A 14,579-nucleotide genomic window follows, 5' to 3' on the forward strand; every position below is an offset into this window, starting at 1 on the left:
TGATGGAGAAATTAAAATTGAGTACTGGAGATCAGAATTGATTAAGTGCAGATATCTGGGAAGATTGTAAAGGTTGAACAGTGGAGAAGATTACAGAGATAGGGCGCAAAAAGGCCATTGAGAGAATTGGAAACACAGGTGAGAGTTTTAAATATAGTGTTGATTTGCCTGGAGCAAATGTAGGTCAGCACAGACGTGGTGCTGCACAGCCTGCACACTTTTAGATGATAAGAAATCTAGTGAGATTAGAATGTATAAGGCTCGTGAGGAATGCATTTGAATAATCTAATGTGAAGGTAACAAAAGACATAAATGAGGTTTTCAGCAGCATATAAACTGAGTTGGTGGTGATGTTACTGATGATGAGATTGGTGAAGAGTAGATTATAAGCTCTGTGTTTCCCTAGCCTTTATTCTTCTATTCAAAGTTCTGAATTTGTTATGGCGACTGTTAATTTAGCTTTCATTCTTTCATTGCTGTGTTTTATTTTCAGAATTATTTCAACCTGCGGTGAGTTATTGCGGCAGTGTGGAGACTATGAACAGCAGCTGTCCAACAGGTTAGCTCCAAGAAACACAACTACTTCCATTAGAGCCTAATGAGGATTTGATAACAAAATAGGGCAATGGTAAGAATGGAAAAGGAAGTATTAGAGTTTAGCTATTTGGAGTGAGTGTTTAGATGGGTGTGTGGAACATTCATCCAATAGGGTTAGCTTGTAGAATAGATAGGGGAGAACCAATGGATGTGGTGCAGTTGGATTTTCAAGAAGTTTTTGACAAAGTCCTACTAAGATTATTGAGCCATATCAAAGCGCATGGGATTGGTGGTTATATTAGGAATTGGTTAGTAGGCAGGAAACAAATGAATAGAAATAAAAATGTCATTTTCAATGTAGAACATTAGCAACTCAAGACTGAGCATCCATGAAATGCTGTGGACCATCAGCAGCAGCAGAATTGTACTCCATAATCTGCAACCTCATGGCTCAGCATATTCCCTACTTAACCATTACCATCAAGCCAGGGGATCAAACCTGGTTCAATGGAGAGTGCAGGAGAGCTTGTCAGGAACAGCACCAGGTATACTTACAAATGAGGTGGCAACCTGGTGAAGCTGCCAAACTGCATGAGCAGCAAGTGATGAACTGAGATAAGTGATCCCACAATCAAAGGATCAGATCTAAATTCTGTAGTCCTGTCACGACCAGTAATGAATGGTGATGGACAATTAAACAATTCACTGGAGGAGGGTCCACAAATATTCCTATCTTCAATGATGAAAGAGCCGAACACATCAGTGCAAAAGATAAGGCTGAAGCATTTGCAGTAGTCTTCAGCCAGAAGTGCCAAGTAGATGATCCATCTTGCCGCCTCCACTGGTCCCCAGCATCACACATTCACTTCACATGATATCCAGAAATGATTGGAGACACTGGATTCTGCAAAAAGTGGGACCCTGACAACAATCCAGCAATAGTACTGAAGACTTGTGCTCCAAAACTTGCCACTCCATTAGCCAAGCTGTCCAGTGCAGTTACAACACTGGTATCCGCCCGACAATGTGGAAGATTGCCCACGTTATGTTCTGTACACAAAAAGCAGGACAAATCCAACCTGCCAATTAGCACTCATCAGTCTACACTCGATCATTACTAAAGTGATGGAAGATAATACAAACAGGGCTATCAAGCAGCACCAGCTCAGTGATGCCAGATTTGTGTTCTGCCAGGGTCACCAAGCTCCTGACTTCATTACAGTCTTGGTTCAAACATGGACTAAAGAGCTGGATTTCAGGGTTAAAGTGATAATGACAACCCTTGATATCAAGGCCACATTCGACCAAAAGTTGTGATTGTTAGAAGTTAGGCATCTCAGCTACAGAACATCTCTGCAGGAGTTCATCTGGACAGTGTCCTAGGCACAACCATCTTTAGCTGCATCATCAATGACCTTCCCTCCATCATAAGGTCAGGAGTGGAGATTTTCACTGAACTTTGCAAGATGTTCAGTACCATTCATGATTTCTCAGATACTGACGCAATCTATGTTCAAATGTGACAAGATCGGGACAATTTCAAGATAAGTAGGTTATGATAGAGCTGTCTATAATGTTAGTTAGGCCACAGCTGGTATTCGTGTGCCATTCTGGTTGCCATACTGTAGGAACGTGATTCTAGAAAAGATTCACTAGGATGTTGCCTGGGTATTAGCGATTCAACTGTGAAAAGAGACTAGATAGGCTGGAGTTTTCCTTAGGGATGAGAAGGCTGAGGGGTGTAGAGTAGAAAGGGAGAAACGTTTTCCCTCAGTTGATGGGCAGCAATTAGGAGGCAAAGTTTTAAGATAAGGAGGAAGAGCTTAGAGGGTATTTGAGGAAAAACATTTTACTTATTGTTGTGGCTATCTGGATACTACTGCCTAAATGTGTGATCGAGGTGGAAACACTTAAGACATTTAAGAGCCATTTGCATGAACACTCTGGAATGGGCTGCCAGAGATAGTGCGTACAATTTCGTCATTTAAGAAATATTTAGACAGGTAAATGGATGTGATAGGTATAGAGGGATATGGACCAAACGCTGGAAAATGGGACTAGTTTAAATTGTGAAAACTGGGTGGAATGGGCAAGTTGGGCCAAAGAGCCTGTTTCCATGCTGTAGACCTCCATGCTTCTACTGCTCAAAATGCTGTGGTGTACAAAGTTGTGGGCTAAATACTGGAAAATGTGATTAGAGTAGATGACATACATCGACACAGTGGGCCAAAGGTACCTTTTTGTGGCGTAAAAGCTATATAACTGTGAAATAATTTAGTCCGGCAGAAAAACTGAAGAACAGAGTATTTCTTAAATGGTGAGAGATTAGCAAGTATTTCTTTCGAAAGGTATCTGGGCACCCTTGTGAGTCACTAAAACCTGGCATGAAGGTGCACAAAGCAATTGGGAAGGCCTAAGCAAGTGGCTTAGAATACAGGAATAACAATGTCTTGCTGTACTTATATAGAGCCTTGGCGAGAATGCATCTTGAAGTATCATACTCAGTTTGGTCTCCTTGTAAAGGAAGGATATACTTGTCATAGAGAATACAACAGAGGTTTACTAGGCTAATCTAAAATTCTACGGTTCTATCCCAGGAAGGGTTGGATTGTTTTAAGATGAGTGATTGAGGAAACTGGTATTATATTAGAGTCATAGCGCTTACAGCACTGTAACAGACCCTTGGTCCAACTCGTCCATGCTGACTAGATATCCTAAATTAATCTAGTCCCATTTGCCAGCATTTGGCCCATATCCATCTAAACCTTTCCTAATCATGAGCCCATCCAGGTGCCTTTTAAATGTTGTAATTGCACCCACCTCCACCACTTTCTCTGGCAACTCATTCTATACACGCACCACCCTCTGCGTGAAAATATTGCCCCTTAGGTCCCTCTTATATCTTCCCCCTCTCACCTTAAACCTATGCCATCTAGTTTTGGACTCCTCTACCCTGGGGAATAAGAAAAAGCCTTGCTAATCACTCAATCCGTGCCCCCATGATTTTATAAACCTCTGTAAACCCCAACCTCCGACACTGTAGGGAAAAATAGCACCTTCAAGGTTTCAAAGCAGATCGGGTGTTTCTCTTGGCTGGTGAGTTCAAAGCCAGTGGACATTGTTTCAGGATAAGCAGTAGACCATTTAAAATAGAGATGAGGAGGTGTTGTTCACTCAAGGGGATGAATCTTTGAAATTTTAAACCTCAGGAAGCTGTGGCAGTTCATTGTTTAAGACAGAAATCAGTAGATTTCTTGATACTAATGAGGTATTTCTTGACACAAATGGGGTAATGCTAGAAAATGGCTTTGGGGTAAAAGATCAGCCACGACCTGTTGAATGGTGAAGCAAGCTCAACAGGCTTTACTACTTCTTTCATTTTCTAATGTTCATGGCAGGGACAATACTTTTGAAGCTGGTAGGGCGTTAAGAGCTCATAATTAAATACAGTCATTCCAGGAACTAATTTTTAAGCCATGATGTACTTCTGTTTGCCAATTGTCTCCCTTTCCTTTTGAGAATTAACTCCATGTTGGATTACTGTTTCTCAGGGTCTGGCCCCTCCTTGTGACTCTCAAGTGACTTATGCAAGGGTAGAACAGTGCCTGTGTCTGTTTAGCCACAGGGCATCACAGCTGGTTGATATTCCTTCATCCAGTCATCTGAGACCATCCAACACTCTACTTCCTAATTTATAGCAGTTGGCTATTCACTGCATTAACAGCTTGAGATAACTGAAAAATCTCCTTAGTACTATTTAGGATAAACACCCAAGAATGTGAGTAGGGCTGTTGGATGGGTCAGAAGGTCCAGGCTCAGGTTTTGCCTGTCGCAGATACGTGTCTAACGTTTGAACAATTTGATTAAAAATACCTTCACAGAATTCTAGGGTCTCATGCCGACAGTGCGTGCCCTCTTTTCAGCGCATGCATTAGCTTTTGTTACCCAAGATTGTCTCTTCAATTGAGTGTAGTGATAGGGTGATTCCATGGGCAACAACCTTAAGTCAATCACAGGCATGAATTAACTGGGAAGTGGGAAATCATGTCTGCACATGGAGTGTGGTTAGAATGTGGAATTTTCGAATCAGAAATTATTGTCAATGCAGGGCCTGTAAATTCCTCTCAAGGGGATTGGAGGCATGAGGAAGCAAGGGTTTGTAGCTGAGTTATACACTAGCACATTTAATCCTTTCACAGGACGAGGACGTCGCTGGCTAAGCAGCATTTATTGCCCACCGATAACTGCCCAGAAGGCAGTTAAGAGTCAACCACATTGCTATGAGTCTGGAGTCACATGTAGGTCAGACCAAGTAAGGATGGCAGTTTCCTTCCCTGAAAGGCATTAGTGAACCAAAGGAGATTTTCCAACAATCGACAATGCATTCACAGTCATCATTAGACTCTTAATTCCAGATATTTATTGAATTCAAAAGCCACCATCTGCCATGGTGGGATTTGAATCTGGGTCCCAGAATGTTATCTGGGTTTCTGGTTTAACAATCTAGCAGTAATACCACCAGGCCATCACCACCCCTGTGATAATCTCTATATCAGGGTGAGACGGTAAAGCTTCTATTTTCCACTTTATAAATACCTTGCTGTTTAATCTATGATCTTTTCTGATCTTTTTGAATCTCTCATACAGGATATTATCTACTGCAGGGAAGTATTTGTCTGAGTCATACAGTCCACATAGTCTGGCTGGTATACAAGAAACAAGCTTCCCTGACAAAAAAGCCTCGATCAAAAATCCATGGCAGGAATATAATTATTTACTGAAGGCAAATCCAAGTGAATACGCCAGTCTGATGGAAATGCTTTATATGCTGAAGGTAAGATTCCATTCCTTCCTGCAGAACAGATGAGAAAACTGGGCGGAGGTGCGGGAATTCAAGTCTTTCAGCAAGATATATAACAATCCCTGTGGATATGGGCTAAAGTTGATTATTTTTCATGTGTAGGAAAAGGGAACGGGGAACAATAACTTGTTGGCAGAAGCTCGTGCAGCACTGACCCGGCTCAACCAGCAGGCACATCAGCTTGCCTTTGACTCTGTGTTCCTCCGGATCAAGCAGCAGCTTGCACAGGTGCCAAGGATGGAGGTAAAGTGAGAGTGAAAGATTGGTTGTTCAGCTCCTTGGAACTTATTCCTCCGCTGGAAGATGGCTAGAAATGATGGGAATTGAGGAGGGTGAGAAACTATGATTGAGATGGGGAGCAACTGTGGTGGTGAAGGAGCGCAGCTTTGTTGAGGAAATGACTGCCAATGAAGTGAAGTAGTTTGAGCATATCTATTTATCTTGGTGTCATAATTATTCCGGTTTACGCCTAATTTTCTGTTACTTTTCACATTTACATTTGCTTTTTGTCTTTTCTTCTCTCTCAATTGAAAAGACCTGGAACACTGGAACCATGGGAGAGACATTAACTGACGATCTCCCAACATTTAGCCTTGCTCCTCTTGAATACATCAGCAATGTAAGTGCCGTGTTGCTGCGAGAATCAGTTTTTTCAATAACTAGTAGATCTGTTTTCCGCTAGTTTCTGCACTTAATCTGACCAAGTGAGTCTGCACATTAAAATACCTTCAACTACCTAGCTTTTGCGACAAGGCCAGCATTTACGACCTACGTTTGGACAGTCTTGAGAAGGCAGCGAGCAGTTGTCATGAACTGTTGCAGTGCATGTAGAGAAGATACTCCGACTGTGATATTATTTAGGCATTACCAGAATTTTTACCCAGTGACAATGAAAGCATGGCCTCCATATTTCTAAGACAGGATGGTATGTGACACTTAGAGGGGAACCTAGAAGTAATGGTGTTCCCATGCACATGACCCTCAACCTAAATTATGGAGATTGCTAGTTTGAGAAGCGCTGTTTTAAAAGCCTGAGAAAGTTACTTCCATGTATCCTGTAGATGGTGCCCTTTGGAAATTGACCTCTGAAGGGAATGGCAAGGTCTATGTTTCGTCTGGATTGAAGTGATAATTACCGTATTTTTGGAAGGATGGGATTGCTCTGGAGGGCTTGCAAAGGAGATTCACCAAGGTGTTGCTTAGGATGGAGTATTTTAGCTGTGAAGTGAGGCTGGATAACCTTGGGTTAATTTCTTTGGAATTGAGAAGGTTGCGGGGTGATCTGATCGAAGTAAATGATATTATGAAGGGTATGGGCAGGATGAATAGAAAATGGCTGTTGCCCTTAGTCGATGGGCCAATAACAGTGGGGCATAATTTTAAAGTGTAAGGCAGGAGGTTTAGATGGGATTTAAGGAAAAGCTTTTACTCAAATATCCCCTGATTTTCCTCCCCTCTGCAACTCCCCTTTCCCATCTCCAGCTTGTATTTCTCCTCTTCTTCCCTATGTCTCTGTCTCCCCCCCCACCCTTTCCTTCCACTCTCTCCCAATCTTCAGAAGCCACTTTCTCACTTACCCTATCCTCCAAAGTCCATAACTTCCCTCTGTAGCTTTCCCTCCTCTATGAAACTGTTCTCTCCTCCCCACAACACCTAACTTTCTCACATTTATCACTACTTCTGAGTTCTGTATCATCTGCAAATGTTTAAATTGCCTTGTACACCAAGATCTAGGTCAGTAATACACATCAGGAAGTACAAAAATTGAAACACCAATCCCTGGGTAACTCCACGATGAATCTTCTGCAAAACAACAATTATCCACAACTCTATTTCCTGTCACTTGGTCATTTTTGTGTTCATGTTGTTATCTGTTTTATTCCATGAGCGATCACTTTTCCCAGACGCCTGTTGTGCAAATACCTTTTGGTCACCATATCAGCTACGTTGCCCTGATCAAACCCACTGTTATTTCATTAAAAAAAAAGCAAGTAAGTTTCTGTGTTAACTTGCACTTGCCTAAGTGAGTATTGATTTTTATCATAATTTGTCCAGCACAGTAGCTCAGTGGTTAGCACTGCTGTCCCAGTGCGAAGGACCTGTGTTCAATTCTAGCCTCAGGTGACTGTTTGTGTGGTGTTTGCACATTCTCCCTGTGTCTGCATGGATTTCCACCAGGTGCACTGCTTTCCTCCCATAGCACATTGGTCGATTAGCCATGAGAAATTGTCCACACTGTCCAGGGATGTGTAGTTTAGTTGGATTAGCAGTGGTAAATGTGGGGTTATGGGGATAGGGTCAGGTCTGAGAATGGATGGGGTACCTCTTCTTTTTTTGGTGAGGGCTGAATCATTGCAGACTCCTTGGGCTGAATGGCCTCCTTCCACACTCAAGGGACTCCATGGCAATAACATCCTAAAAGCCTCTTTACTCATTGTCTTATCACTGCTGGGTTTATGAATTTCATTGCTTGCTGATGCACTGTTGTTTACAGATTGGCCAGTACATCATGTCCTTGCCTCTGCACCTGGAGCCCTTTGTAACACAGGAGGATCCAGCACTGGAGCTGGCACTGCATTCTGGGAAACTTCCATACCCTCCAGAGCAAGGTAAGTTGGGGGGACCATTCAAAGTAGCCTTGTGCATTGTGGAAGGGAGTGGAGGTGAATGAATGAGGCAGTGTTGTTTACCTGTGTGATAAGACAAAGAAAGAAATTAAATGCCAGTAAACAAAATTTAAAACTAGACATTAAGGAGCTAAAGTTTCTTTTTAGGCTATGGGTGAGTGAATACCTGTTAATATCTGTAGTTGGACTGATTGATTAATTCGTAAATGCAGAATGAAGGGTGATCTCAATGAAATATAAAAGATCCCGAGGGAACTTGATAAGTTGAGCAGAGTCAGCCTAAGTTACGTGCTTCTCTCTTTGATGTTAACAGCTCAATAATGGAGTAAAGTTATCAGAATGAAACTGGACTTGGAGGGTTAAATTGTGAAGTTAAATTGCCTAAGTGTGGCTTTTGTCCCCTTGAATGTCAAAATGGTAAACTAAGTAAATGTGTGGAAAAAAGATAAATTATCTCATCTCGTTGGGGAATTCAGAACAAGTAAAGCAAGGGCTTAAAATTAGAGCCAGGCCATTTAGGAGTGATAAAGGCAAAATCCTGCGATGCTGGAAATCTGAAAAAGCCACAGAAAATGCTAGGGAAGCCCAGCAGGTTGACAGCTTCTATAGAGAGCAGAATTGACATTTTGAGTCTGGTATGATTCTTCTTCAGAACTGAAATCAAGACTGATGTCAGGAAGTGCATCTTCCTACAAAGTTTAATAGAAATCTGGAATTTTCTTTCACGAAAGTGAGACGCTGTGGAACAGTTGGGACTTCGAAAGTGGAAATGGTTAGATATTTTAAGTAACAGACAGTTTGCAACCTTGGTGCTCTATTTGACCCTGAGATGAGTTTCCAACCACTCATTTGTGTCATTACTGAAACACATATTTCTACTTTCTACATCCGAATCTGCCCCGTCTCAGCTCAACTATTGCTGAAATGATCATCCATGGCCTTGTTAACTCTAGACTTCCTCGGTGCTTTCTGGGATGCTTGATGCAGTTCAGGATATATGTTTTGAGACAACTCCTAGACAAGTTGAGATTAATGGAGGACAGTGACAGAAGGTGTGTGGATATTTAATTTGTGTTAATTTAGAGATGGGATTTGACACTTGTATGCAATTTCACCTGCTTGCAATTTCTATTAGGGGATGAGTTACCAGAGTTGGACAACATGGCTGATTATTGGCTGGGCTCCATTGCCAGGGCAACAATGCATACTTACTGTGAATCCATTCTACAGATCCCAGAGCTTACACCACACGCAACCAAACAACTTGCCACAGATATTGGTAAGTGAAAATATACAAGGAAGAAACTCATGTTTTATTGGTACTCCTATGGTCAATGGTGGAATGATATAGTACAGAAGGAGGCTATGTGGTACATGATGCCAGTACCAGGCCGTTTTGGAATGCTGTTCAATTAGAACATAGAACAACACAGCGCAGAACAGGCCCTTCGGCCCTCGATGTTGCGCCGACCTGTAATAGTCTCATGTATTACACTCTTTAGCCCTGCAAGGCCAAATTTCGCTGCATTTACATTTCTCATTTCTTCTTATCAGAAAATATTTCAATCCTAAACACTCTTTTTCCTCGTCCTCAATGTGTCCTAACCGTATTGAAGGATGTTCTGACATAACCGTTATACTTTTGGGCTAGTAATCCAGTAACCTGGACTAATGATCCAAAAAATGATTTCAAATAGTACCACAGTGTAAGGAAATTTAAACTCAGTTATTTGGATATAATTCTAAATAAAAATCGAGAGGGATAGACGGGGTTTGTTGTCCTTGGAGCAGAGGAGACTGAGGGATCAGAGGATTGATATGCATAAAATTATGAGGGCATATACATGGTAAACCTGAAGTAACTTTTACCCTTCTTGGAAGGAGTAATGACCAGGGGACACAGATTTAAGGTAAGCAGCAGGAGGTTTAGAGGAATCCGAGGAAAACAAGGCTCACTTAGAGGGTGGTAAGAATCTGGAACTCACTGCCTGTAACGGAGGTGAAGGCAAAATGTTTAACATTTGTAATATTTAAGGAGTTATGGATGTACATTTGTGATACCAAGTCATAGAAGCTATGGGCTAATTACAGAAAAATGGGATTAGAAGAGGTTTTTTTTTAATTGTATGTAGTTGTTTTTGACCAGTGCAGACTTCATGGACTAAAGGTCCTTTTCTGTGCTGTGACCTCTATCACTATGAATTGGTAATAGCCATGACAAAACTACTGAACTGAAAACACATTTGACTTGCTAATGCTGTTTAGGGAGTGTATAGACTGTATGTGACTCCATCAAGACAACAATGTAGTTGACTCTTAATTGCCCTCTGAAATAGCCTAGCAAGCCTCTTAGTTGTACTCCCAGCAGTGGGTAATAATTGCTGTTGTTTACCAGTGATGCCTATACCCTATGAATGTAATAGAAATTTTATCCAAGACCTGAATTCTTGAGGCGCTTGAATTCTCTCCAATTCTTAAATGCATTAAGCTTTAAAAACTCAAAGTTAATGCGGCCTAAACAAAGAAGAAGTCACCTTCTCTCCTGTTTTTCAACTCCAATTCTGTCTTGTGCAGAGTGTGATCAACGTTAACTTTTTTTTTGGTGAGTTTGGTGATGAAGTTCATTTTTATAAAGAAATGTTGCATTTCTTCTGTTCCAGATTATCTGAGCAACGTCATGGATGCTCTTGGCTTACAGCCATCCCGCACTCTGCAACACACTGTGACTGTCCTAAAAGTAAAGCCCGAAGACTTTAGGCAAGCAGCGAAGGGCCTGCCCCGGAGACTGACCAGTGCAATTGCAACCATGAGGAATATCCATTGCTGACCAATCTTACTGTTCACAAAACAAAATCTGTTTCTGATGGTTGAAGGCTGCCTTAATTCTGATTGGCTCTTGAACCAGTAGCTGAGTGTGTTCCGTTCTCCTATTAAGAGCAATAACTTCATACTTAGGATGCGCTGTTTTAGAATAATTTAAGTAAGAATCTTCTGCTGGATTTAGGTTCAGAATGCATGTCCCAGGTTTGGTCCTGACTTAAGGTAAATAAACTGAGATTGGTGATTTGAATGCTGCAAGTAGCTCAGTAACACCATGCTATTGAGTGAGAAATTAACTGAGTCCCTTACCACCCACCACCACCACTTTGGTTACTTTCCAGAATCCTCCTCCCCAGGAAACCATAGATACCTGCCCCAGTCCTGGGAGAATGGGATCAGGACTGACTTGGTGGTCTGCTGATGCTCTGCTTTCAGCCCTCATAATTATAAATGATCTGTTGACGTGCCCAGCACCACACCAAGTTAAATCCTCCTGGAACAGATGCAGGACGAGAGGAAATACCTGGATATTGAATGTATGTCCTGGCGAGGAGGTTATTTTGGTAATTGAGTATGGCATCATGTTAAGATGCTGCCTTAAACAGGAATGCTGCCTCCTCCCAGCCTGAGTCACCTTGCTCATTAAGAATTGCTTCAGAGCAGAGACAAACAAAGAAATTACAGTGGTCCTTGTCATGGTCCGCTGCCTTCCCATCTAGGCTGGTTACTCGGCTGTTTTCACCAGGCAGTACAGGAAGATTCCATACCCTCAATGCAGCAGCACGCCTATATGGCAATGTGAGGAGTTACATGCAGTGTTCAAGTGTTAGTCGAAATTGTTCGTGGTTGATGTTTGTGATCATATAGGGGTGGAAGCCCTGCATTTTATTTTAACATTTTATGTTCGCGTCAAGAAGATGAATGTCATTTGTTGAAATGAATGGTATAGGGTTGTATTGTTAGAATAGGTTAGTATAATTGACCATTGGTTTCAATGCTTCCTTCAACTTCTGGCATAAAGTATAAGAGATCTTGTTTGTCAGTTGTCATTACTCATTTGTAACCTGTGAGTGCATGCCTGGCTCTTGTACCCGCACACTTTTGTGCATACTCTCTCACTTAATTCCATCTTCCTTGTTCCCTTGTTGGCTCACTGACTGTCTCCTCCCTCATTTATTCACATTAACAACAAAATTGCTTTGCCTCCCTAACTCACATTCATTCCCACTCTTTGCCTCTCCCTCACACAAGCTTTGTTTCCTTTACTCCCAGTGGTTAGAGAATGGCACCTGAGATAAGGCTGCATCATTTTACAATATTCTTACATTGTATTTTTTCATCTCTTGTCTGTTGTGTGTTCTGTGAGTGTTTGTTAGGACAGTGTAGAAGGGCCTGCTGTTAGATAGTCATTGCAAGAAATGAAGGCTGTACCTCTGTTTTGTACCTTTTTATTTAACCTTCACCAGATTTTCTTTCCCACCTGTCATAACGTGTTGTGTCTTTACTGGTATAAATGCCTGATGGGTTCCAGTCTTTGGCCTGTTGCCTGATTCTGGACAGTCTGTGGCAAAAGCCTGTGCAGCAGTTCCCAAACAACATCCACGTGTAGATATTCTACAGAGGCAACTGGAGAGTGTTCAGGACCTGGAAGCTAGTTGATCCTCTGTCCATCCGCAGTTAACTGTTTGTATGTGGTGATGACCATGTAAGCTGCTGCTTATTGAGTAACCCAGGAAATAGTCTCACTCTCAGTAACTGAATAATGAATACCTTTTTCCTCTAATTCATTTCTCTGTTAACCTGCAGAGAATAATGCTGCAGAGAATTATGTGATTTGGCCTATTGCACAAGCTCCAAGAAATAGCGATTTCTAATTATTTACACTCCCATGCTCTTACCCAAAGCCTTGGAAAATTTCTTTTTTATGCACTAGATTAATTCCACTTTTAAATGTTAACAACATTTCTGCTGTCACTGTCCTTACAAGCTATGCATTCCAGATCAAGCTCACACTGTACAAAACAATACTCATCTCCCTCAGGTTCTTTGGCCAGTTATCTTATTCTTAAATTTGTTTCCTCTGGTAACTAACCCTTCTGTCAGTAGAGCTGATTGTAAATACATTGGATAGCCTACTCACCTTCAAATCCAGCTTGGCTGCAAACAGTTCTTCAGAGCCTTGCAGGCAGGGTTTTTAGTCAAAATGACTCTTTGAGTGACTGATAAGCAATCCTAAATAATAGAGTGGGTGGGCCTCTATACACATTATAATTTACACCTTTCCTCCTCTTGCATGGCCCCACTGTCAGTTCACAGACACAGAACCATCACACAGCTGCTGCAAATGCTTTGTGTCTGAGTCCTGGCCAGATAGATCCTGGTCACATCTGTACTCTGTCTACTTCAGTGCAGTTCACTTATTTAAGTGTTTGTTTATGATAGTTTTCCTTCTGCCTCTGCTTGAGGGCAGGGAGGACAAGTTTTCATTTTTTTTAAAGTAATCATCTCCTTCAGGTTGAACAATAATAGCAAAAGAGAAATTTGGAACTGCAAAGACAGATAAATACTTTGCCTTAACAGTCAGAAGAGTTGCAGTTATCCAACATAATTTCATTACCTAACTAGTGTCACCATAGTAACAATGGGCTAAATTAGTACCCCCTGCACAGCAAATCCTATGATTACTCTTAATTTATTCTCAGGATGTGATGTCTCTCTAACAAAGCCAGCATTTCATGCCCATCTTGAGAGGGTAATTCGATGTAACTAAGACACCTTTGTCCTCTGTTCCGAACCCACGTTGTACCGGTCCTGTGGTGTGTCAAATGGGAGAAAAGGGGAGTCATACTTGAATCTAAATTGGACTTAATTTTGAAAGTTTGCTGGTTTTGTATGCTGCACATGACAATTGCCCTACTTCCCAGCAGCAATTAAGTTCATTTTTTAAAAGACTGAATGAAAGACAAATAATTTTATTCTGTCTGAGAGTGTGGTAAAAGCAGGTTCAATCAAAACAAATTCAAATTCAAAAGGAATTTGGACTATCATTATAAAAGAAATGGAATGCAGGGTTAAGAAGTGAAGACAGAAGAACGGTGGTAAGTGAAATGCTTATTTGGAGAGCTGTTGCAAACAAGATGGGTTGAATGGCACTGTCTAGTAATTTTGTATTTGAATTTTCAGGATTTTAGTTGATGTTATCTGCTCCCTGGCCTTTGCTCCAAACAAACTCTTGTCATTACTTCTTTCTGCCCTGTTCCAGATCAGAACATTCACAATCATTGTTCTGTTGCAATATCATTGGCATTCTGTATTTTTTCCATAAATATCAAGAAAGAAAACCATTAAATTATTAATCAAGGTCTTGTTTCCATTCTTGGAAAGTGGGACAGGCAACTGATAAAGTAGGGATCTGCTGGAAGCTATGTCCTGTCCCCAACCTTACAAGTGACTCTTCCTTAAGTTCCCATTTTACTCTTTATTTACTGAGTCTGCATATGCTTCATGAAGAGCAGATGCTATCTGCGATCTATTACTTTGCTGATGCATCTGTGATATACTGACCTGGATTCTGCTGGTAAGCCCAGTAGCCCTTCTTCCGATATTCCCCTTCTTCCTACAAATGTACGCACATGCATGCATACACATTTACACAGCATGAGTAGTCGCTTAATGGCCATCAACTGATTTCCCTTCTCATTCATTGGTATCTTAAAGCTGCTTATAGCATCGCT

General features: G+C 41.4%; 1 protein-coding gene across 2 annotated transcripts in view; it reads left to right on the forward strand.

The window, feature by feature from the left end:
• cog7 (component of oligomeric golgi complex 7) overlaps positions 1-14,205 on the forward strand; it is a 45,470-nt gene extending 31,265 nt beyond the window's left edge. For both annotated transcript variants that reach the window (XM_048552049.2, XM_059653997.1), the window contains 7 exons: positions 494-559; positions 5,185-5,371; positions 5,501-5,641; positions 5,934-6,017; positions 7,893-8,007; positions 9,161-9,304; positions 10,686-14,205. In XM_048552049.2, the coding sequence (XP_048408006.1) occupies positions 494-559; positions 5,185-5,371; positions 5,501-5,641; positions 5,934-6,017; positions 7,893-8,007; positions 9,161-9,304; positions 10,686-10,852 (904 nt within the window). In that variant the 3' untranslated portion in view covers positions 10,853-14,205. The remainder of the gene's footprint in view (positions 1-493; positions 560-5,184; positions 5,372-5,500; positions 5,642-5,933; positions 6,018-7,892; positions 8,008-9,160; positions 9,305-10,685) is intronic.
• Positions 14,206-14,579: the final 374 nt, after the last annotated feature.

This window comes from Stegostoma tigrinum, chromosome 23, assembly GCF_030684315.1.
Source record: "Stegostoma tigrinum isolate sSteTig4 chromosome 23, sSteTig4.hap1, whole genome shotgun sequence".
Classification (NCBI taxonomy): Eukaryota; Metazoa; Chordata; class Chondrichthyes; order Orectolobiformes; family Stegostomatidae; genus Stegostoma; species Stegostoma tigrinum.